Source organism: Numenius arquata, chromosome 12 (assembly GCF_964106895.1).
Source record: "Numenius arquata chromosome 12, bNumArq3.hap1.1, whole genome shotgun sequence".
Taxonomy (NCBI): domain Eukaryota; kingdom Metazoa; phylum Chordata; class Aves; order Charadriiformes; family Scolopacidae; genus Numenius; species Numenius arquata.
Window position 1 is genome coordinate 39,883,422 of NC_133587.1, and position 22,810 is coordinate 39,906,231.

Sequence of the window (22,810 nt, forward strand, 5' to 3'; positions counted from 1 at the left end):
GCTCCTAACGACAGCAGAACTCACCAGGAACTGGCTGTTAAACACCTGAAAAAAACCCAGCCTCTAACTACTGCAGGTCAAAGACAAACCTGCAGTGAGCAACTTTTTCTGGAGTCCTTATTGCTCACAGGAGTTCTGCAGACAATTATCTGTCCAGCTGCACAACGGAACAGGTATCTATCCCATTGCTCCCTCCACTGCCCCCCAGGAGTGAAGAGCAGTTCACCTTTCCCATTTTGTCATGGTTAGTTGACTCGGATCCACAGAAGCCAACTCCAACTTTCCAGAAGCAAGTCATTGATTTCCACCCATTACAGCAGTATCTGGGCAATGAAGACACAAGAAATCCGTGAGCAGAGCCATATCCTGAATTTTTAAGAGAGGGATATTCAGTTTTCATACATTTACATCAGGCAGACCATTTGCAATGGACTTTCTTGACCCCGAGTAAATGCAGTCCTGTCTTGCACCCCACACGTGTACCCAGGAAAAGTCTCCTTCAGCTCCCTGTACTTTGTGCTACTCCAGCGTCTTCTTCGGCAACAAAATGAGATTAAAGAGTTCCATGGCGCACTACCTCCCTGCTGTGCCAATGCATCTGCTTACGAAGCCATACTGTAAATGAGATCACCGCAGTAATTGGTAATCCAGTTTTCCAAGCAGGGTGGAGACCCAGAAGCCAGGAACTTCTTAAACCAGCTTTGCTGCTGGAGAAAACTTTTGTGTAATCGCACCCTGGGGGCAAGAAGTCCTAATTGTTCCACTGATTCGCTTTCAACAGCAAGCCACCGCAAAACATCTACGCTTCCTGTTCCAAATCCAAAAGGCATTTCTTTGACCTCACCTACATCAGCAAGCAATAATGGCATTTAGGAAGCCTGATTCCAATGTTTCTCCTCAGGAGAGGAAGAAAGTGTCCACGTGACAGTCCGTCAGCCAGGCTGCTCAATGCCTCAGCACATGGAGCTGAAGCGGAGAAGGGTACGAAAACCTGAGCAGAAATGAAAGCTTGTTTAGAACAAGATTACAGCTAAATGCAGGAACACTACAGCTGAAATTTTACATGCCCCCAGAGGCAAAAGAAACGCACAGCAGAGCTAGTTGCTGTGGGAATCACATCTTGAACGTTATACTATAACCTAAGTGACAGGATAAAGATAAAGGATAAGTTAAATGCAAAGAAAACTCCTCCTTTAAATTTGTCCAGCAAGCAGAACAAGAAAATTTAATACTCTCACTTAATTTCCAACAAAAAGGAAAAAGAAAAGCAGGTAACAGTATCTGCATTGATTTGCCATTTAGAGGCCTGGCATAAACAGGCTGGAAAACAGATCACTACACTATTTTGTGAGAATCAAGATCTGCCCCAAACCTGATGGACACTGATGCTGAACATGCTGCATCTTGGAGAACCAGGAGTCGGCAGGATTCCTATCTGCTTCTTTTAAGACATCTCAGCAGAAGCCAGCGGTTTCAGCGAGCCTGAATGTCACCAGAGCCAAGAATTAAATCTGCATCTTGTCTGCCTCTGACAAAGGGAGGAAGAAAACGCGAAAGAAGGAGGAACAGCTGCTTGGATTCGGTACCTCTGGGGCTGAGGGATACAGCAAAAGAGCAGCGAAGGAAAGGAAAGATCAAGTTATACAAAACAAAGGAAAAGACATCTAGGGAGATTGCTGAGGTTTCTGATTTTGAAGTTGCTTCTTAACTCTGGTTAGACCACATCAGCACAGAAGGAGAGTTAAGGAAACTTCTACTTCTTGCCCCCTTCCCTCTAGAGCACTTGCATGGATGTTTAAGAAATACAAGATTAAGGCAGGAAGCAAGATAATACAACAAAGGGGGCAAAACAGCCTATTGAAGTTGAGGCTGAGACATTTCTAAGAGAAAATCTGAAGATGAACTACTGTTTTTCATGCTTTCCCTATTATAGCCAGGAGTGACAATGTATCTACACACTCTGCGTTCTGCAATCATCTACAGTCCCTACCACCTCCTGCTTCTGACTTATCCCATTCTTAATTGTTTGAAATTAAGTTGCGTCTCTACAAATAAAACGAAAAACCTTCCAGATGGACTCAAACTAACAAAATAACTCAACGTAAACACGAGGATTTCTAAGAACCGATGGCTTACGCTTTGATCATAAGTCACTGTGGAATTAGGAGTTGCCAGATCAGAGATTAGCAAGGCAGAAGTAGAACAAGATGTCTCCATCAGGGAGGTAGGACCTAAGACTTGCCATACCTCCCTTTTGGTCTGGCCTGCTGAACCGCTGGCCAAACACTTCATCAGATAATCAAGATGAAAAGTTGAAGTAAGAGGTTGATTAGATAATCTTAAAAACTTTTGGAAAATAAAAGGTTTAGCTATTTCAATACAGTAATCTCCTTAGCAGATTTAATTAGAAGCCCTCAAGAAGATAGAAGATCCAAAAGCCCTATCTGGAAGTGTTTCAATATTTAAAGGATTGACACAGTTTAAAAATATTTTGGAAGTCTCATCTGCTGTAGGCTAGGACAGTAAAAATTGTTGTGTGATGTAGCAAGCCACCACAGACGGCTGTTTCATATGAGCAACTGTTTTGTAGAGAGTTAGCCACGGCCTTGGGTCACCTGTGAAATCAGAGCTCTTGTCAAAACCAGTGAGAATTTAGAGGAGCAAACAGGTCACAGACAGAAAAAGGACAAGAACAAAAGGACAGCTGCTCCTCTTCCTACTAAAAAGCCGCAGGAGTTCGAGAGCAGGCCTGGGCTTCAGACAGCTTTAAAAAGGCATGAGTAAAATTCACAACAGGGGAATGCCAGCGAGGCAAAGAGCAGGTCAGCAGCTGTCTCGAAATAGCCATTGGAGTTGCAGTTCAAAGTAACATTGGACCAAAAGGCCTGGGTGCCAAGTTGACATTGCTAAGCTTAGATCCCTACAAAACAGTTTCATCATTGTAAGAAAGGGTCTGAAATTCCTTCTGAAGGGAACAGAAATAACAGACTCTTCACAAACCTGACCCAGGCACATCACCAGATCTGAAAGAGGGTGTTAGAGTAACTGGACACACCAGCACCTCCTGTCACTACCAGCTGGATATCGTCACAGACACATTTCTGCCATCAGTAACAACTACGCTCTACATCTGCTTCGTTGTCAAATCTGCCAGTTATAACTGCTTTCAGCAGGAACTTCAACCAGCCTGACTTGGCTCCGATGCACATTAGCAGTTTTAGGTGCTACTCCCCAACAGCTCACCGGGACATTACCTCCTCGCTGCCGGCAACTTTCAAAGATGGAAAACGGTGTCTTCCACCAACCCAGCACTTGCAAAGCTCAGACAAATAGTTCCCTTTCAGCAGCAATGCCAGTCAGGCAATTAAGCTACCTTTGAGCGCACCGGCTGGCTGCTCAGAGGAGCAAGGCGCTCTTATCAGACAACAACGCCTCATGGATTTAGAGTATTTTCCCTCAGAGACATTTCTCAAATACTTGTATGTACGACTAGGTTAAGATTTCAACAAAATGACTGCAACTAGAAAATAAATTAAATTGCACTTCCAACAACAAAGACGTGCATTACAGACTGGCCTGTCTTGTGGGCTGTTTATCAAACTAATAAGGTCAGTGTAAGCAGGCAGAAATTAAAACTAGTTTCAGCCTGAAAACACATACCAGCATACGCTGACACTGATGGAAGAGAAACAATAAACTTTTGAACTTTTACTCAGGAGAAATTCTCAAGTACAAAAGCCACAATCAAGACACAGAACCAAAACAGATTTGATAAGTACTTACTGGGATGTGCAAGTCTCAGTCCCTGCTCTCTGAACAGTTAGATGGAATGAAAGAGTTAGCCTGCACCCTGGTTTGGGGTTTTGTTTTTTTTTCCCCCCTTCCTTTCTGGTCTATAAAAACAGCTCAAAGGTTTTTTTCTGTTGAGAAAGTCAGAGCATTATTTTTCTCGCTGGACAACAGATGCCTACAAAACTAGCCAGTTTATTAGTGATAAGAAGTAAGCTGAAAGGAATGAGAAGCAGTTTTTAAAGTGTCTCTTGTTACATAAATCAGCCTAAAAACAACTGGAAATACTCTCATTAAAAGTGAATGAAAAAGCTCTTCAGCCAGAAGGCTCCAATACACAAGCTTCTTCACCCATCCTCAAGATTGTCCTGTAGAATTTGCCTGTGAGATCTAAGATGAGATTTCTGAAGTACAGCTGTGAAAAAAGTATACAGTGAAAAGAGCAATACTTCTCAAGGTACCTTCCTGCATAAAAAGGAGTGACAGGTCATTCTCAAAGTCTTTCTATCTATTTTAGCAATTCTCCCAGCCCCCAAATGTTTCATTTTAAGTGAAAAAATTTAACACTGGCTCACAGAAGTGTTGAGGGGGAGGGATGACACTGCTACTAGTCCATCTTTTATTGTATGACCCTAGTCTTGAACACGGACAACAGAATAAGATAAGCAGTGAGATTTAGAATTGTAGATTCATAGCATAGCTTAAGTTGGAAGATCATCTAGTTCCAAGCCCCCTGCCATGGGCAATGACACCCCCACCAGACCAGATTGTTCAAAGCCCCATCCAACCTGGCCTTGAACAACTCCAGCGAACACGCATCCACAATTTTTCTGGGCAACCTGTTCCAGTGCCTCACCACCCTCACAGGAAAGAATTTCTTCCCAATATCTAATCTAAATCTTCCCTCTTTCAGTTTGAAGCCATTACCCCTCATCCTATCACTACATGCCCTTGTTAAAAGTTCCTCTTCAGCTTTCTTGTAGGCCCCCTTCAGATACTGGAAGGCTGCTGTAAGGTCTCCTTAGAGCCTTCTCTTCTCCAGGCTGAACAACCCCACCTCTCTCAGCTTGTCCTCATAGCAGAGGTTCTCCAGGCCTAGGATCATCTTCGTGATTTCATAGCACTACTTTACTGAAAGGACCCCATTCAATGCCAGAGCTGCACAAGGGTCACTTCTCAGTCTGTATAACGTGGAAGCCCATTCAAAGTGAATATTAAATGACAAACAGGTCATAATTCACACCACCAAGAGGCTTGTTCTGAAGCAATGATTACTTCTCCAGAAATTTTCCCGTCCAGTCTTTACGTTTATAGTACCTTGATAATGAAAAGATAGTCCATAAAGAGTCTGATTCTTTTTCCAAACTTTACACAAAAAAAAAAAAAAGAGGACAAACAAAAGCAACATTTGGAGTGTCAAGGATGAGCCTAATCCTGACTTGGTTCTGACAGAAAACTGCTATGAAAATACTAGCTAAGGCAGCTGTACATTTTCTTCAAAGAGGTTGTGTACTCTCCTAAAGAAGGCCAAAAACATTGCTGCTGTCTCTCCCGCACTCCTGAAATGCCATTTCCTCACGCTGTGGAAACCTTCCCCCCTAGATACACTTTTTTAGACACACAGCAAAACTACTTGCATTAAGCTGGCAGGGGATTCTTTTCTACACACAAACAGCAATCACATCTTTAATGACCTGTTATGTGTCCCTTCAGGAAAAGAGATGGTATTACTTAATGACACATAAGCACATGAGACATTAAAAACCGTTGAAGACAGACTTAAGTTGGCATAAAATTTGATTGTCCCCACGAGAACTGCTAAAATTCTCTACAGAAGATCTTCAAAGACACATGTTTTATGGTCATTGTTGAGCTCGTGTGGAAAAAGCCAACAGGTTTAGCCAGATTTTTCCACATCATCTTCTGGCATTTTACAGTCCTCGGTATTGAGCCAAAAACAGAGAAGCCCAAAAGTTTTTATAAAAAGCAAGAAAACAGTTGGGGTTTTTTTTTTCAGCTTCCAATTCCTTCTCACTAGGGGTGCCAGGAAAATCAAGTCTTCCTAAAGACAGGTCTAAGATTTATCAACAGTCCTATGTGTTATCATCCAGAACTTGATTCCCTTTCTTTTCATGACTGTAACTTAAACAGGGTTCCTGGAAAATATTATGACATCAAATTAAGCATTACTGATAAGAATATTTTTTTTCTTTTGAGAGACAGTGTTTGAAAAGCTGTTTCTCCAGTGTCTGAGAACAAATCCAGAAAGGGGAAAGTTTCCCTGGCTCTGCGTTAACAAGGTGGTAATCTGAAATTGTCCCAAGTATTCCCAGTTATTTTGTCCACTAGAACAAGTGGGCAAAGCAATCCAGCTCTGAGCAACAACACTACACAAATCAAGCTGCACCCACACTGATGTTCTCCTCCCTTTTTAAGGCCATACACTGACATTATAGGAGTAGCTCTGCCTGAAATAGAAGCTATTTAGAAGTTCCTCAGAAGGGCAGCCAGCATCAAAAGAATGGCTGGTTACCAACAAGCCATCAGCATCATGCAGGCCTCCAAGATGCAAGTGACAAAAAGGTCAAGGAACCAGCCTTGCAAGAGGAGCTGAAGGTCTCACGATAAAGCTAGTGGAAATGGTTGGGCTCGGTGGAGTTGGTTGCACACTTCCCCAGTTCAAAAGCTCATCCAAGGCTTACAGAGCCTTTTTTTTTTTTTGCTAACACAACCCAAGAAGCACCATTTCAGATCCATCACTTGAGAAGATGACAGTGAAATTTATTTTCTAGAACTTCAGGATGGTTTCAACTACTACATCTGCACTTACGTTTCTCTTGTCAATGTCTGAAGTCATAAGCTGCAGTTTTCAAATACTCAAGTGAGTCATCAAACACATGCAAAATAACCACGAAATACTGTCAAACACAAAATAGGAGGGGATCAAAAGCTAGCACAGTCATGTAGTTCAGTTTTACTACTGATGTATACAACATGAGAAGCTATTTCTGAGCTGAATGGGTTGAAGTTAGATATCATTATTCAAATGACTTAATTCACAAGTGGGAAGCTTAGGAGGGAAACAAGGGAAAAGGTATTACAGGAAGACAGCTTTTTATGTTGCCTTTTAGTGTACGGAAATTGCACCACTCACCTCCACTAAGTAACTTCATCACCAGCCAAAGCTCATCTTTCACCACGAACGATGTGTAGTAAGATACAATGTTGGGGTGATGGCACTGACTCATGGCTTGAATTTCTTTCTGTAGAGAAAAATAAGGCATTAGCATTTGGACCCAGTGATTATTATTCCTCGGGCACAGGAGTTCTCTTCCTCAAGACACAAAGAGGGTGCAAAGAAAAAGGATATCTAGAAACTAGAGGTAGAAAATCCAAAAATACTCTTAACATTCAGCCTGCATCATACTAGGGCCCAAAGGTATTTTAGGGTGCTCTTCTTGTCTGTCTAGAAGAAAGAAAAAAGTTGACCAAAAATCTCTTAGCAAAGGCAACGTGCAGCTACAACAGAATGTTCCTGAAAATTCACACCAGTTTGTTACCTAAGAAGTTCATGCTGATTCCTCCTGCCAGTGAGACATTACACAACAGATGCTTAATCTGTTGAAGACTATCATTTGGATGAGAAAGGGAAATATTTGCTGCCGGCGTAAAAAAAAGGCCTCTTATTCCTAATGTTTCTTCCCAGCAGGAAAGCAGATGGCTTAGCTCAATCAGGTTGAAGGCACAAAGGCGAGCTATATCTTTTGTCATACCGGACGATGGGGGAAATCAGTTCGAGATTAGGAAGTCGTTAGCTACTACAGATGGAGTACAATATGAACTACACTCAGATATTAAATTGTTTTGAGTTTTGACTGTACATGTTCCTAGATTTGGTTATGGGTGAAGGGTTGAGGTTTTCCAGGTTATGGAGGGAACAATGGCACAGAAAGCATTGACTGATTTTTCATTATGCAGGCACAAATCACCAGTGTGGACACAAAGCCTCGCAGCTTTTTGACTGTCTATAGACAAAAGTCATCCATTAAGCCAAGCCTGGCACTCTGCGCTATACCCAGCTGGGCCTTTGTGCTTCAGCCAAGCTGGTAGCTTCAGCCGAGCCCCCCAACCTGTCAAGTTGTACCCTCCAGCATCATCCATGCCAGACGCTCATCCCATGATGTCCTGAACTTATGCTCTTAGCTAAGACATTCCTTCACTGAACACATGGGTGCCACTTACTCTTCAAAGGTTTAATCACTGCTTACTCTCCCCATGACACCGACTCAGCCAAGTCCCGTAATCCCAAACACACAAGGAAGGAGGAGAGCAGGTGCCCCTGGCACCCTGATCCTTTCCTCCCTCTAAGCACAAGGCCTCCCTGGTACCAAACTACAAGAGAAAGCTCTGAGAAGGATTCACCCACGTCTAGGACATCCCACAGACACAGCATTTTCTCTTCCTGCTCATATACAAAGCTCTGCTTGTGCCCGAGTATAGCGTAAAGCCACACTGCTTTCCCCTTGGCAAGGGTTTAGCTGGCAATCACAGCTACAAAGAAACACGCTCATGTTGATTTATCCACTTTAATGCTGCTTTTCAGGGAGTAGGTGCATTTCAGGAACGAAACGCAATTGGTTCCTCTTTCTGCTTCCCCAGAAAAGGCACCAACTTTCCAGGAAACTCCAATAAGCAGATTAAAGAAGAATCCTTCTAAACAGGAAAGGATATTTGAAGAGCTGGGGAGCAGGCTATTCATCTCAGAGCAACCTACTCGTTGACTAAAAGCCACTCCGTGAAAATAAATACAGCCTGAAACAATATCCTCTGCTTACTCTGACAGCTCCAGCTTCCCTTCCTTGCAAACACTTGCTTGGGTCAAGATATTTTTCAAAAAGGAAATCAATCAGCACCTTCAGAGTTTTCTAGTGCCTTCCAGTTAGGTTTCTTCACAATGCAGAAAAATCCCTCAACAGACAAAGCCGACAACAAAAATGTTCTTTTTACTTCCCTACTTCAAATTTTACCAGGGGATGGACAGGAACTGGGGCCCTGGATAACACAGCTCAGGCTCCATCACCGGTTTGTGCCTTCTGTCAAACTCCTTGCATAAAACCCAGCTGGTTGGGAAGCTCTGGGCTGCTGTTTGTAAGTGTAAGTGCAAGACTTTTGATGCACACAACCTTTGTGAACTCATCAAGCTCAGAGTTTTGAACTCATTTGCTTACCCCAGGATTATTTTGGATTTGCTCAGAGCACCGGACTGAGCCCCTAGTTAAGGGACCCATAAACCTTTTGACACAATTTTGGTCCCTGAGCCTGAAATTAGCATTCAGCCTAAAGCTCTACATTCATTTTAAACTTTTTTTTTTTTTTATAAAAACACACAAGCGAATCCAGGTGCCTAGCTTCTCTCTCTGACAATTAAAAAATCCACACATGCACAAGTGGCACCAGAGGAAACACGGGTGGAAAGAAGCAACAGGACACTGACTGGTTAATCATCCCATCAGCCATATCTGCCCCAAATCCGCCATTCCCAGAAATTACCTAGAGGAGCTGTTTTTATCTTTCCTTAGCTAGACTGCTCAAAATATTTTGAGCCAGCTCCCTGGGAGATCGAGAGAGTAGCAAAAGAAATATACACAAACATTGCATATTTTTTACATATTAGTGTACCCCACTGGAATTCAGGAGATGGTGAGACAAAGTCTGGACCAAGTTTACTTAAGAGCCTAGACCTGGATCAGATCTTTGCTATTCGAGCAGCTCTGTACTACAACATATTGCAGGCATTCCGTGATGCTGAGTTACTATTTTATTATTTCCCAAAAACTTTCTCTCTCTTTCATTACCACAGTCTGCTCCCCAGGCTGGGAAGCACAGTTTGAAAAAAAAAAAACAAAACAAAAAAAAAAACCACCCAAAAAACCACAAAGCAAAAAAAAAAAAAGCTGAAGTCTGTCATATGTTTTGGTGCACAAAGAAGGAAAATAAATAATCACAAACCTGATCTAGGCAATTAAACACCTCCGTCAGCTAGTGGATGTGTAACAGGCAGATTAAACCATTTCTCACACAGTGCAGCACAGCTCTGAATAATTAATTGCATCACAACCCATAATTTCCAGTGTTTTTACATTATTGCCAATAAGAAAGAGCAGCAGCCAGGCAGACTTTCCCTCTTACCCACAGACACACACACACACACCCCCCATTTTCAGTAGTTTTCCAGGCTAATCTCATACCGGCTACATCAGAGCTTTAATCCTCTTCACCCTCACAGAGGGTACCACCATCCTGGAGGCTCAACGCATACAACTGTTTTAACTGATATTGGCAAATCACAGTGGGCTTTGCAGTTAAAACACTTCCTTGCATAATTGAAACCAAGCCAATAGAGAGAGGAGGTGGAGAGGTGTAGTTAAGGCAGGAATCCCAGTCAAGGATCACTGGGAGAGCTCTGCTCACAAGCAGAGTTACAGAAAGAGGGAGCAGAAGGGGATAAAATGCAGCAATAACCCTTCTGTGTGTAGTAAGCGCAGATTTAATATGATTTCCAAAGTTTTCCAGAGAATTCACTGCTCTTCAAACACAACAAAGTTGTAGCAGGCAATGATTTCCCCTCCCTCTCTTCTCCCTAACAAGACTGCAATCCCCAAATTACACAAAGAAAAAATAACCGAGTAACAACTGTCCACCCCTAGCTTTGACTAGCATCAAAACTATCGGAAGGCAACTAATAAAAATCTCAGCCATTTCTACACCTCTGTAATAATGTCAGTGCTAAACATCAGAATTTGTTTGGGCTGCTATATACAACTTTTAAGCTGGAAACGTTGCTTTATTCCTGGCTCTGCCAACAGTCAAGGATGACTTGATACAGATCCCTCAAACCATCCACAGATGCAGTGGATTGCAGACAGCTCTTCCATCCATCCATCCATCCATCCATCCAGTTGCATACTCACAGCCACCCCTCACACTTGATGGCTTCAGTTACGAGACACAGCCTTACTGCCAATTCCCCATTTCAGGATCCATAAATTATACCGCCTTCTGCTCAGCTAGAGAGAATGAATTACCGATAAAAACATGTCTAGACACAGGCAATGGTTTGGAGATGGTTACATGCTCACCCTGGGCTAGATATTAAAAATATCTGCACTGTCAAATAACAAAAGCAAATAGACTGGGATCAGCTATAAAGGCCTCCATGCCTTCCATTAAGGGTTCTGATGAATGTTTTCAGTACTTCTGCGGGCAATAAAAGCAGCATTTCAAGGCTTCTGAAACACTAATAAAACTGCTGTGAAGTATAATTTAGAATCGTAAGAAACCTATTAGTCTCCTGTAAGTCAGACATACTTCTGGAGATCTGCTATTTTGGAAGTGCATTTATTTGCCCGCTGACGTACAACCGAAGTTGAGTTTATAGGAACAGAGATACAAAGCGAGTAAGGCTGTATTTAAGCTACAAGCTGAACTTTCTTACTGCTATTTTCTGGTCACATCATCACCTTCTACTCTTTGTGTTTATCTGCCCCTGGGGCACGTTTCAAAGACACTTGCTCTCAAATACAAGGATGAAAATCGGGTTTTATTTAGTTTTACTTCCTACATGTTGACGTGAACTCAAGAGATACAATACAGTCTGCTTTTATGTGACTACCTGCAACTTCAGAGAAATCCAGAAAGCTGTCAACTTGGCTACCTGCTTGAAGGCAATCACGACCAGAAGAGAACTGGGGAGGGAAAGCACGCCCAGGGGGGGAAATCAAAGCAGGTCAGATGTGATCTCCCCCCTGAATACATCAATGTTCCAACTATGGCTGGCAAAGAACTTATCTCTAAGCCGAAATCTCAAGGTCTAAAGGCATTCAAGCTCTTCTTCATCCTTTTAAAGCGGGATTTAGAGCTCTGGTCCTACAGGCAGCCGTAACTGCTCAAATTTTGCTCCAAGTGAAACTCTAATGGTTTAACTAAAAGGCTGTAAAACTGAAAATATTAATTCATTCTTCTTTTTAAACATCAGCATAAAAAAAACCCATGTTCCCCTGCCACGATCAACTTGAGAGGTACTTTTTGAAGGAGATGGGGAAGAGCACAGAGCTCAAAATCAGACATTCTGATCCAACTTTCACATCCAGATTATCCAGTTCAACTCCTTACCTCAAGATGTGGCTACAGGAGACAGACTGGCAGAATTAGAAAGGGGTTAGATTAGCCCATCCAGAGCAACAGTGGGAACAAAACAATTCTGAAAGGGATAGAAAGTTTTCATCCATAAATAAATCTGAGGTGATGGGAACAAACCACCCCTGTGGCAAGTCACTCAGCAATTGCCCATTCCAATGGCTATTCTTCAGCATCATTCAGTGGTCATTCCTTCTTTCCAAGTCTGCAGTATTAGTGACAACATGCTGAAGGAAGCAGATGTTTAAAACCGTTATGGTGTAGGGATTCATTTGTGCCCATTTTTTTTATTGGTTTCAGCCACAAAGCGAATGGGCAAGTGACTGACTCCTCTCACAGATACAAGCACAAGCAGCTTTACCCACTTTGCCAACTAACGTATCACTGACCCTTACAGTTGTTCAGATCAACATCCAGTGTTTAAAGTTCGACAATGCCTTAAATTAGTGATCAATACACACAGTCAGTTGCAAACTCTGTAAAATGATTATTTATATACACCACCTCATGCTCATCCAGGCCAAGTGAAGGAAGACATTCTACATTCAGGATTTCACCTACCATTAATCTTCATGCTCACACTGAACTTTACCCACCCCACCCCCCAAAAAAAAACCCAAACACCTTCAAGCAGCACCATAATTAAGATTTCTGTTGTTGCTGCCTTGAGAAACAACACAACCAAGCTGTATACAGCTTAGGTTTAAGACTTCTGTAAAACTGCAATCCCATCATGCAAGAAGGCACATAACACGGGATATCAAATAACCATGCAGAAGCCACATATTATACACTGGACTCTCTGGCATCGACACTTGGGGACTTTTTACCCTGGAGCAAGCGTAAAGGTCCTCAGGACTGGAAATGGAATTATTATGGCAACTCCCATGAGATGACAGGCATGGATGAAATGGCTGTACTGCTTCTACAGCAGACTGCTGCTTTGTTCCCAACAACCTTATAGTCTGGTTAATCCACCTGTAGGAACTCCTCTGTCAGATCAAAGCCACTTCAATATCCTGTCCAAGTCTTCAAAAGAAGGTGTAAAACCCTATAACAAGCAGTTACACAATTATTTGCCCAGAGGGAAGACTTCTGACTAGGCCTGGGCAGTTAACAGTTGGCTTATGCTTTAAACCAGGGGAGTTCATAATCCTTTTTTTTAAATCCTATCTAATTTAGCCTTCTCAACTATAGGTTGATTTATTTAACCTCACGCAATGTTTGATCTCCATATTATTGGCAGCAAGCTCCCCAGGTTAATTCCATGAAATTCAGAAGGACATTTCTTTTTATTGCAGTTACACTTGTTCCCTCAGCTTCCTTAACCGCCCTCTGACCATAGCAGTGGAAGAGCAGTACCTTCACTTCACTCGTCTTGCGTGTAAGACCTGTCAGGCCCAGTCCAATCAGTCTCTGGACTAGGAAGAGTTTGGAGTCTCCTTCTAGAAGCAGCAACACCACATCTCCCATGCTTCTTCCTGAACCATCTCCTGTAAAATCACCTCAGGAACTAAAGAAGCAGCAGTTCCCCCCAGCTGGGAAAGCCCATTGTGAAATATCCCACAGCTTATGTTCCCCTCTCTGTCATCCAGCATTCCTACTAACTGCTAAGCGGAGAGCCCATATCATCTGCTACTCAAAGGATGAAGGAAAAAAAAACCATCTGGATGAAAGACAGCTAACTCAGCTTTAATTGCATGAAAATGAAGCAGAGTTTTCTGGACAGAGGGCAGATTTAAGGCCTTTTAGACCAATGACTATTCAAAACAAGAAAACACACAAGAAAAGAGCTTGAAGCATGGTTATTTCAAGGTAGATGTTACACCACCGTGTTTCAAGGATCAGCAACAGCAGCAGCGTAACCAGCATCCCAGAAAGGAAAGGAGAGGCAAGAGTGAAACACAGCAGTGAACAGTGTCCAGCTGTGAAACACACCACGAGCAGACTGTTTTCAAGCACACACCAAATCCTGCAGAAGTTTAACTATCCCGGGTTGCAACACAAGAAGTGGAACTTTAGTAACAAATTAAAAAGTCCAAGATCAATTGTTGACAACACTGTATTTGACCACTTCTCTCCTTACACTCTGCTCCCAGTCTCACCAGTGAGCAAGAATCACAGGCTACACTGTACTTCCAGCCGAATCCCACATGCAGGCTAGGAAAGATCTGGGAGCATTCAAAAGCGTTCAGGGAAAGAAATAAAAATCAAACACTGAAATAAGTTCCTGACTAATATCACCTAATTCAGTGGCTGGGCTAGAAAGTCACATCTCCACACTGCGCTACTCCTGCCTGTCTACATTCTTCACAGCAATTAGCACTTCTGCTGAAGAGCTGAACGCCCTTCACTTGTTTTGTTCATGATGCAACAAAATTGGTCCTTCCTACACTTCCGTACCCTGTAGCAGCAATAAATTAATCCATTGCATTAACCTAGAATGTCATGCAGTGTTTGCAAAGTGCACAGGTTACCCCTCACCACACAGCTCAAGAATCAAGATCAGTATCTTTAATGAGCCAAGTCATACCATTTAATCATCCTAACCACGGCATCTCCACAAGCTAGGAGGTGGTCCCAGATTCCCTGACCTCTGGGCACCTGCTGCTATAGAAGCTTAACAGAAGCTCAAGCCCACTCGTCCATTCAGCTAATGACAGAGCCACTTACTGTGCATTTCCTAACCCCGCTCCAAACTAACCTTCCCCTTCTTCATCCCAAGAAACAGAAGCGCCAGCCACCAAGTGCCATGGACACTGAAAGAATTGTAGAAGAAACAAGTCATCCTTATCGATGGCAGAACTGTTTGCTGCTCTCCCTACCCTCTCCCAACCAACATGACGCTGTTTTACCCGCTTTGCTAGGCAGGTTCTGGGAATAAACAAGTTTACTTCGATAGAATACAGGTCTGAAGCACCGTCAGAAAAAAATTAAAAAGAATTTAAGCACAATTTTCGCTTTTCTATCCCATTGCCTGATGACTAGAGAGTGCTGCAGCACAAGACCATTGTCCTGACCCCAGGCGATACATCCAGGTTTACCATAAGCTGACTGTTGTGCTCAGACACCTTCAGCACCATGGAAGGATAATGGATCTAATAAAAGCCCAAGTTCATGTTTTTAACTGCATTGGGGGAGAGGAGAAAGCAAGGCGGCAGCATAACAGAATCACAGAATGATATGGGGTCGGAAGGGACCTCTGGAGATCATCATAGTAACATACCCCAGTATGAACTCATCATATTTCTCTTTGCACTTGCTTCTTTTAAAACCCCTGTAATCTGCATAGACTTATATTTACATTTTTTAGAAGAAAAAAAAAAAAACACAATCCTGCAATAGCGAGTAGTTGCTCAAAAAAGGGAATTAAACTGATTGGGGAAACTGCCATGAACGGGGACTATGAAATCAAAGTGCTTGAGAATATTTACTCTGGGGAAGAAGCAAATACAGAGACAAGATAAAAAGTAAGGAAGGTAAGAGCACAGAGCAGGGAAATAAGGAACCTCCATCCTTTTGGCTCTCACCCTGGAAAACAACATGCAATAAACTGACAAATCCAGAGCAAACCCAGGGAAAACATTTTCTCACACAATACATTTATCTTGGCAACCACTACCCCAGGAAGCTGCCACAGCTCAGAACCACCCTCTCCCCTTCTCCACCTCTTCATGCCTTTAAGTTCAAGAACATCTATAGCTGCATACACAAGCCTACACGAGGACACGCTAGATCTGGTCACAAAACTGGAAAATTAGGAGAGCTGACAACAGCAACTCATTGCAGTCCCCCCCATAACCAGAAAAATTATTGTGAGGAATGGGTCAGCAGATATTTAAAGTCCGCAATTAAAAGTATTCATCTAAAATTATGTATCAAGTCTCTGCAGCATGTCTTTCTGAACCTAACCTTTTTAGCTGGAATTGGAAATTACTCAAAGACTAATAATCTCAATTACTACATCATGACAATACAGTTCGGAATACAACTGAGGCAGAGCAGTGGGGACAAGACACATGAAAGACTTGAGAAGAGCACCAAGGAATGGTATCAGGACAAAAAGACTGACTGTGAAAAGGGGGGAGATCTCCAACTCCTACAGTAGCATGAGCCATAAGAGGATTTGAATGCAGGTCATCTTAAGAGTCCTACACGCAACCCTTCACAGGCACACTGGAATGTGACAGTTTGGATGGAACCTTTCCTCCTTACAAGAGCAGATTTGCAGATATACCTATAATGATAAAAATAGCATTAGTCACTAGATGGAAACTGGAATTGTGGCTCAAGTGACTTGCTGAAGATCATACAAGAGTAGAGCCAGCCAGGACTCCTGAATTCTGTCCCTGTTCTACTTTCTAATTGCAGTCACCAAAACAAGTGTGTCACAGAGATGCCTGTTTCTGCCCGGCCTTCCACACGTGAGGTGGATGTGGCAGCTGCTGCCCTACAGAAGCACCAGCTCACACACACAGGAAAAGAGAAGACAAAGCCCATCAACACACAAGCCAGATGAGAAAAAGGAAATTTTAGTCACCACAGCTACCTGCCAGAAGCCATTGAGAAAATCTTGAGAAAAGAGGGACACAGCGGAAGAAAATTACAGAGCTACAGCTCCAAAGGACTCCACCTCCTGTCCTGAACTCAAATTAGTGAGGGTTTCCATATGGCAGCCTGCAATACATCAGAGTAATCCCTTAGCTGGCTTCAGTACCAGAAAGAGATTCAAGAAGAGCTAATTCATTTTTTCTCTTTACAGGTGAAGGGAGGGAAAAAAAAAAAAAATGTAGAGAACTGCAGGAAAGGAAAAGAAAGGAAAGCCATCCTCTCAAACGCTAAAGATTCTGGAAGCATGTAGCTTGGATCCCTCTCAAACTGCAGAGCTCTTGTGGGCACAGCTGAGCTTCACACTTGCACATTAACTCTGTTCAAAACAAAGGGATTATACAAAGTGCTTAGCTCTAAACAAATAGCCTGAAGTTCTCCAATAGTTGATCTTTATAACATTTTAAGTAGCATCCCACAACCAGGACAACTGAACCGCTTCTAGTGAAATCAGTCAAACCCCCTCACCCTCACACCACCTCAAGCAAAGCTGTTTAAGGCACTCAGCAAACAGAGATGATGCTAAATGAAATACAACTCCCCAGACAATTTTGGTTGCGTACCAGGAGTTCATCCATGCTCGTCTGACACTTCTCAAGATTGATCCGTTTAATTGCCACCTTCTCCTTCTTTGGAGCGCAGAAGGCAGCCTGCACCACCGCTGTCGCTCCACTCCCTGCGGGTGAAAAAAGACAGAGAGTTAGCAATATATTCTGGGACTTCAGCAGAAAGGGAGGTCACACAACAAAATTACAGGTGCCAGTGAGCGAAGGCAGCTGAGCCAGGTGAAAACCCGGTGAAGGCAACCCCCCAGGCACACCAGGGCTGTGCGACTCAGCGGGTCAGCTCAGCTGCAACATCGAAGTACCGGGCAAACCAAAGGAAAACAAGCGGATCTTTATGAGGGATCATTATAACTCTGCAGACAAAAAAAACCCACCCCGGTCTCCAGCTTACTTATAACAGAGGAGGGATTCTTCTTGTGTGCTTTTAAGTGAAAGGCCACTGAGGCCACACAGACTTTTAACCTGATGTGTTCATCCAAGGTGTTGCAACAAGCCACACACTTCGCTACCAACACTAATGAGATTTTTCAAATATTTTTATGTACTAATTGCTGTTCTAGTCTCCCCTCATTTTATGCAAAGACACGAGGTAGGCTTCATTCAAGCCTGTTCAGCTCCAGTTCTCACGTAGTAGCACACCCACCTCAGCGTCTGGGCTGAAAACCACAGCCAGAGAACATTTAAATTTAAATAGGGAAAAAACCAGCATCTTTTAATGTGCAGTTGTTCCAACTGCTAGAAGTAGCAATAAGAGTCCTGGATTTAAACTGCACAGCAATATCACATCCTTTGATATCAAAAGGAGTTTGCAACAGTGAGACTTAAAATCTAGTTGATGTTAAACCCGTATTTGTTGGCCTCCAGAAACAGTTGCAACATTCAAGTCTCATCAATAGGACACCTTGTTGCTTTATTTTCTACCCTGATCTTGGTTCCCCACATTTACACACTTCACTGAAAAGGAATAAATTCAAATTAATAAAAAAGGGGTAGGATAGGTGAAAAACAGCTCAAGAGCTCCCTATTGCCAATATTAAAAATTATTATTTTTAATAATTTTTATTAAAAATAAAGCCACAGCTATTTTGTTCATTAACCCAGGCATAACTCTTGAACCCACTTGGCCTGATGAGGGAGACGAGAACAGCTATTCTGCATTTTGAAACAAAACAGCTATTTTAACAGATTCTCCTATTCTTAACACTGTAAAACCTCCTCCCAGATTCATCAATATAGGTCAAGCACACATTTTTGCAAACTTTTATTTTTTTCTAGTTTGTTCAGATAAACTGAGGGCAAAACCTTACAATCTCATCTTCAAACAAAGGCTACTGAAGCTCCCTACAGCCACCATCAACAGACTCCTCGGGGCGAGCTGCACAAAGTCACAGCCAAACTCTAATACAGCATCAGGTGGGAAAAAAAGCTCGTAATCCAGCCCTGAAAGACACGGGAAAAATTGTTCCGTCCAAAGTCACACTGAAATAAGTGACAAAGCCCCGAACTGTGGGACTCTGCTCCTCTGATCTTCAACCATTACTGGCTGTAGTGGAGCTACAGGAGTTTCACTTCACTTTATATGGCATTGCAAGTGTGCCCTGCACAACAGCTCCGGCTTGCCAGGGATTCCCTGCACTTAAGAGTTTACATTTTCATGGCAGAAGGCAGCAATGTGCAGAACACAAACCGCCAAGATTGCTAAAGCTGTGCTATTTCATGAAGCAAATGGGTTTTTGAAAAGTTCAAGACTGAGGCCATTTACTACTTTCACGCGTCTTATTTTTCAGTGACTTATTCCTTGCAGAGTGCAAAACAAAGCTACCAGGAGAAGCTTAGGTGGAAGAAAAGGATAGCAATAAGGGCAAGAATATTTACAAGGGTCTTTGAAAGCGAAGTTTGAGTGCCATAAGCAGGGTCTTGAGTAAAGGATGGAGACAATGGAAGAGTCTGGGCAGCCATTAACAATAAGCACTCAGAAAAAGCAAGGGGAGGAGGTTTTGACAGCTGGCTTTGGCTAGACTGCCAGGAGCAGGGCTGAAATACACAGTATTAAGCACAGGACAAACATTCAAAATGGAAAACTCCACATACACTCCCTGTGGTCGCTTTGTCTGTCAGGAACAAGATGTGGGACTCAAACATGAAAGCAGCAGCCCCAGCACAGACATATTCTCCCCCGCTGGGAATCCTGGGTTGCTGGGTTGCCCTGACCTGCTTCTCTCCACCCAGTACCTGCTCCTCTAAACTTTCCTGCTGCTTCTTTTGGGGGGGGGGGGGGGGGGGGGAAAAAGTGAAAACACACAACAAAGTGACTCAAAGACAGCAGAGCATACACAAGTGGTGACAAAAGGCAGGAGAAGTGAGTTTGCATTTCCTAGCACCGCTGGTCTCCCTACAGCAATAGCCTTTTGGAAGCCAGGACAAAAAAAAAACTAAAAAAAAAAACCAAACACTTGTGCCTGTATCATTTCTTTAGAAAGAGTTAGATCCCAGAAGAAACGTTGCTGCTGACACATTCAAAGCACCAGTATTATCATTGCTTTCTTTGGATGTCTTGGTACATAGTAATAGAGAGGCTGAAAACACAAACCAGATGCTGTAAGAATACATGACTGAACCTCAGAGGACTGTCCTGTCACACTGCCCTTTTCACTCTCCAGTTAGTTTTGCGGTGCATATTTTTGTCTCTAAAGCTACCTGCACTGTCCTCATCACCACAGGAGTATCTGCGCCCAAGGACTCCTCCTGGATATCTCAGACACTCAATGAGCTTCAGCAAAAGTCTGCTTCCCCCCACAAAATGATGTGCCAGGATTTCTGTGCCAGTTAAACCCAGCTGGTTGTAAGCATGGCTGGCAGGGATGCTTCTTACAATCCAGACGTGAAAGATTTGGTCTACGGTAGTGGTACCACAAGATGACAGTGAAGTCCAGGGTTTTATGGAAGTGACTACACAAAGAATGGCTTTGTGTTTTATTTTATTACTTTTTTTTTTTTTTTTTTAAGATGTTACTACCAGAAACAATAGATGCAGACTAATTAAAAGCAGGACCATGCATCCTACAGCTCCTCCCCAGTCCTCGAGCCTCCTTGATCAATGCTCGCTAGGACTTCAAGGCAAAAACTGCTTTTCACTAAGTGTTTGGAGAATGCCCCAGCCTACAGGGACCCGATCTGTTAAGGGTGTACGGCATTATTGGAACAGTAATGAAATCCCAAACTAAATCGTTCTGGGCACATGGCAGGGAATCATCCCAACTCCAGACTCCTCCCATTTAATTCCCTGCTGCTCCTACTTCTCTGGCAGCTCTCTCCAGTTCGATCACCACCTGCTCTCCCTGCTCCCCCCTCACCCACTAATTCGTCATTTCTTTCAGCTCCTCTGTAGCACTTAATTATAGAGAAACAATGAAATCTCAAAAGCGTATCAAGCAAGGATTAAGCCAAGCTGCAGCACGATGTGCCACAAGCAAGCTGCTCTTTGGTAGCAGCGGCGGCGGCGTGCGGCGCTTCTGGGACCGAACAAAGACGGGTTTCCATGCTTCTTTGAGGAGTACAGAAAACATAGCAACACGGGCACCTGGGGCTTCGCAGCCATACAATTTGTTTGTCAAATTCCAGGGTGGCAAGAGAAGGGAAGGAGAGAAGCCGCAGCAAGGATGCTAAACACATCACTAAGTGAAAACAAGCATAGAGACGATGACACCAACGGAGAAAAAAAGAACAGGCCTGGCAAGGAATTTTTTTAAATTTTAGGAGATGACGACAAATATATGGGGAAAGGTGGGGAATGAAGTGACTTCCCTGGCTGCTACGAATCATAGATGCATAGAATGGTTTGGGTCGGAAGGGACCTTGGAGATCATCTAGTTCCAACCCCCCTGCCATGGGCAGGGACACCTCCCACTAGACCAGGTTGCTGAAAGCCCCATCCAGCCTGGTCTTGAACACCTCCAGGGATGGGGCATCCACAGCTTCTCTGAACCACCCTCAATGAGGAAAAAAAACCCACAAGGGCAGTTTGTGTTACGGTGAGACAATTTAGACAACCCAACTCTCCAAGCAGATGAGGATCTGCTGTGATCAGAGCCCACCACAGTCCCCAGCGCTGTTCAGCTGCGAGGCTGTGGGGCAGCACTGGGTTAATGTTCTTGGCCTCAGCTGATGGTTGCTCCCCACCTCGAGACACTCCGATCAAGGTCAGTGCTGAGGCTCTTCCCTCAGCCTCCCTCAAGATCAGCTTTCGGAGAAAATTCGCTCCCCAGTTAATCTCTTCCCAGCATAACAGCTTAGCAAAACAATGAAAACTGGGCACAGCCAAATGCTGGCTGCTTTATTCCTGAAAAGCAGGAGATCATTGTGTTGAGGGCTGAGGGAGGAGGGGGAGGAAACAGACCCCGAGCAGGTATTAGGATCTGTTTAATACCCCCTGCTTTTGCCTGTGTAGGCTCTCAGATTCAGTTCCAACCCTTAGGATACCAGCTGCAAAATTCCTGCATAAAAGGGTCATGACCTGCTTTAGGAAACACTGCCTAAGGAGGAAAACATACCCTTTCTAACCCTTCCTTCTTTCATGTTTCTATGATTAAATGGCTCTTTCTGAAATAAAACCAACCTCTGAAAGGATGAAAACAACCCAAACCAAAAACTCTCCAAGCACCCAGTTACTGAAGCCTGATTTCCCAGGGTATCTCCTCTGGTCCTCGGGATCCACACTGCCTGTACCTTCAGCATCCAGAGCTCCAGCCTGAATTTCTCCTTAAATTAAGACAAACTCCCTGCAGAAGTCCACCACCAGCCTTCAAGGGAGGCCAGGCACCATCTCTTCTGCAGTCACTTGCTGTCACATAATTTATACAAAGATTGTTTTTTAATAAAAACAAACAAACAAAACCCCTCTGAGGTCTCTGTTAAAGTTAGTGGAAAGCACTGATTTCAAGGCTATTTGGAGGAGCGGAAAGACAGAGGACTGACCTGAGGACACAGCACGTTCATACACACTTTGTTTCCAAAGATAACTGAATCTTTGCAGCCACATAAGGACATCGCAGCTCTCCCAGTAAGACTGGGATGAACTGCACTGATGCCTCCTCCCAGGCGAATGCAATTGAAGCCAGAGGTCCTTTTGGCAGAGATATCTGCTTAAGCAATGGGAACAGTCATGCCAAACGGTCACAGGACACGCATCAAATCCTGGCTCTGAATAGTATTCCCCCACCACCCGCAATGGCAACTTAAAGCAGCTACACTGAAAGAGCGCTCACCAAAAAAAAAACCCAACAGTGTTACCCAAGATTTAAATCCATCCCACTACTGGAAACTGAGTTTCAGGTACCCTGGGAGATGTGAAAACTTCCCTTCAAGGTAACTCAGTTGCTCACAGCTGTTTTAATCAACAGGGGACATCTTCTGTAACAGTCTTGGAGCATCAACCTTTATCTTCATGTGGTATCAAATCCCCTTTGCAGAGGAAATACGCTCTTCCAGGGTCAAATGAATGTTGCAAGCAACTTCAGTTGGAAGGAACCTCTGGAGGCCTCTAGTCCACTAGAGCAGGAGTTGAAAACAGCAGGAGCCAAAAGCAGGGCCAAATCCTAAGTTAGAGCAGGCTTCTCAGCATCAAATTCAGTCTAATTTTGAATACCTTCAAC

At 43.4% G+C, this 22,810-nt stretch overlaps 1 protein-coding gene across 3 annotated transcripts in view; it reads right to left on the bottom strand.

The window, feature by feature from the left end:
• The window catches only part of OXSR1 (oxidative stress responsive kinase 1), a 94,208-nt gene that overhangs the window by 56,753 nt on the left and 14,645 nt on the right, over positions 1-22,810 (bottom strand). For all 3 annotated transcript variants that reach the window (XM_074157005.1, XM_074157006.1, XM_074157007.1), the window contains exons 2-3: positions 17,157-17,269; positions 6,944-7,052 (exon numbers count right to left, since the gene is read on the bottom strand). In XM_074157005.1, coding sequence (XP_074013106.1) covers positions 6,944-7,052; positions 17,157-17,269 — 222 coding nt within the window. The remainder of the gene's footprint in view (positions 1-6,943; positions 7,053-17,156; positions 17,270-22,810) is intronic.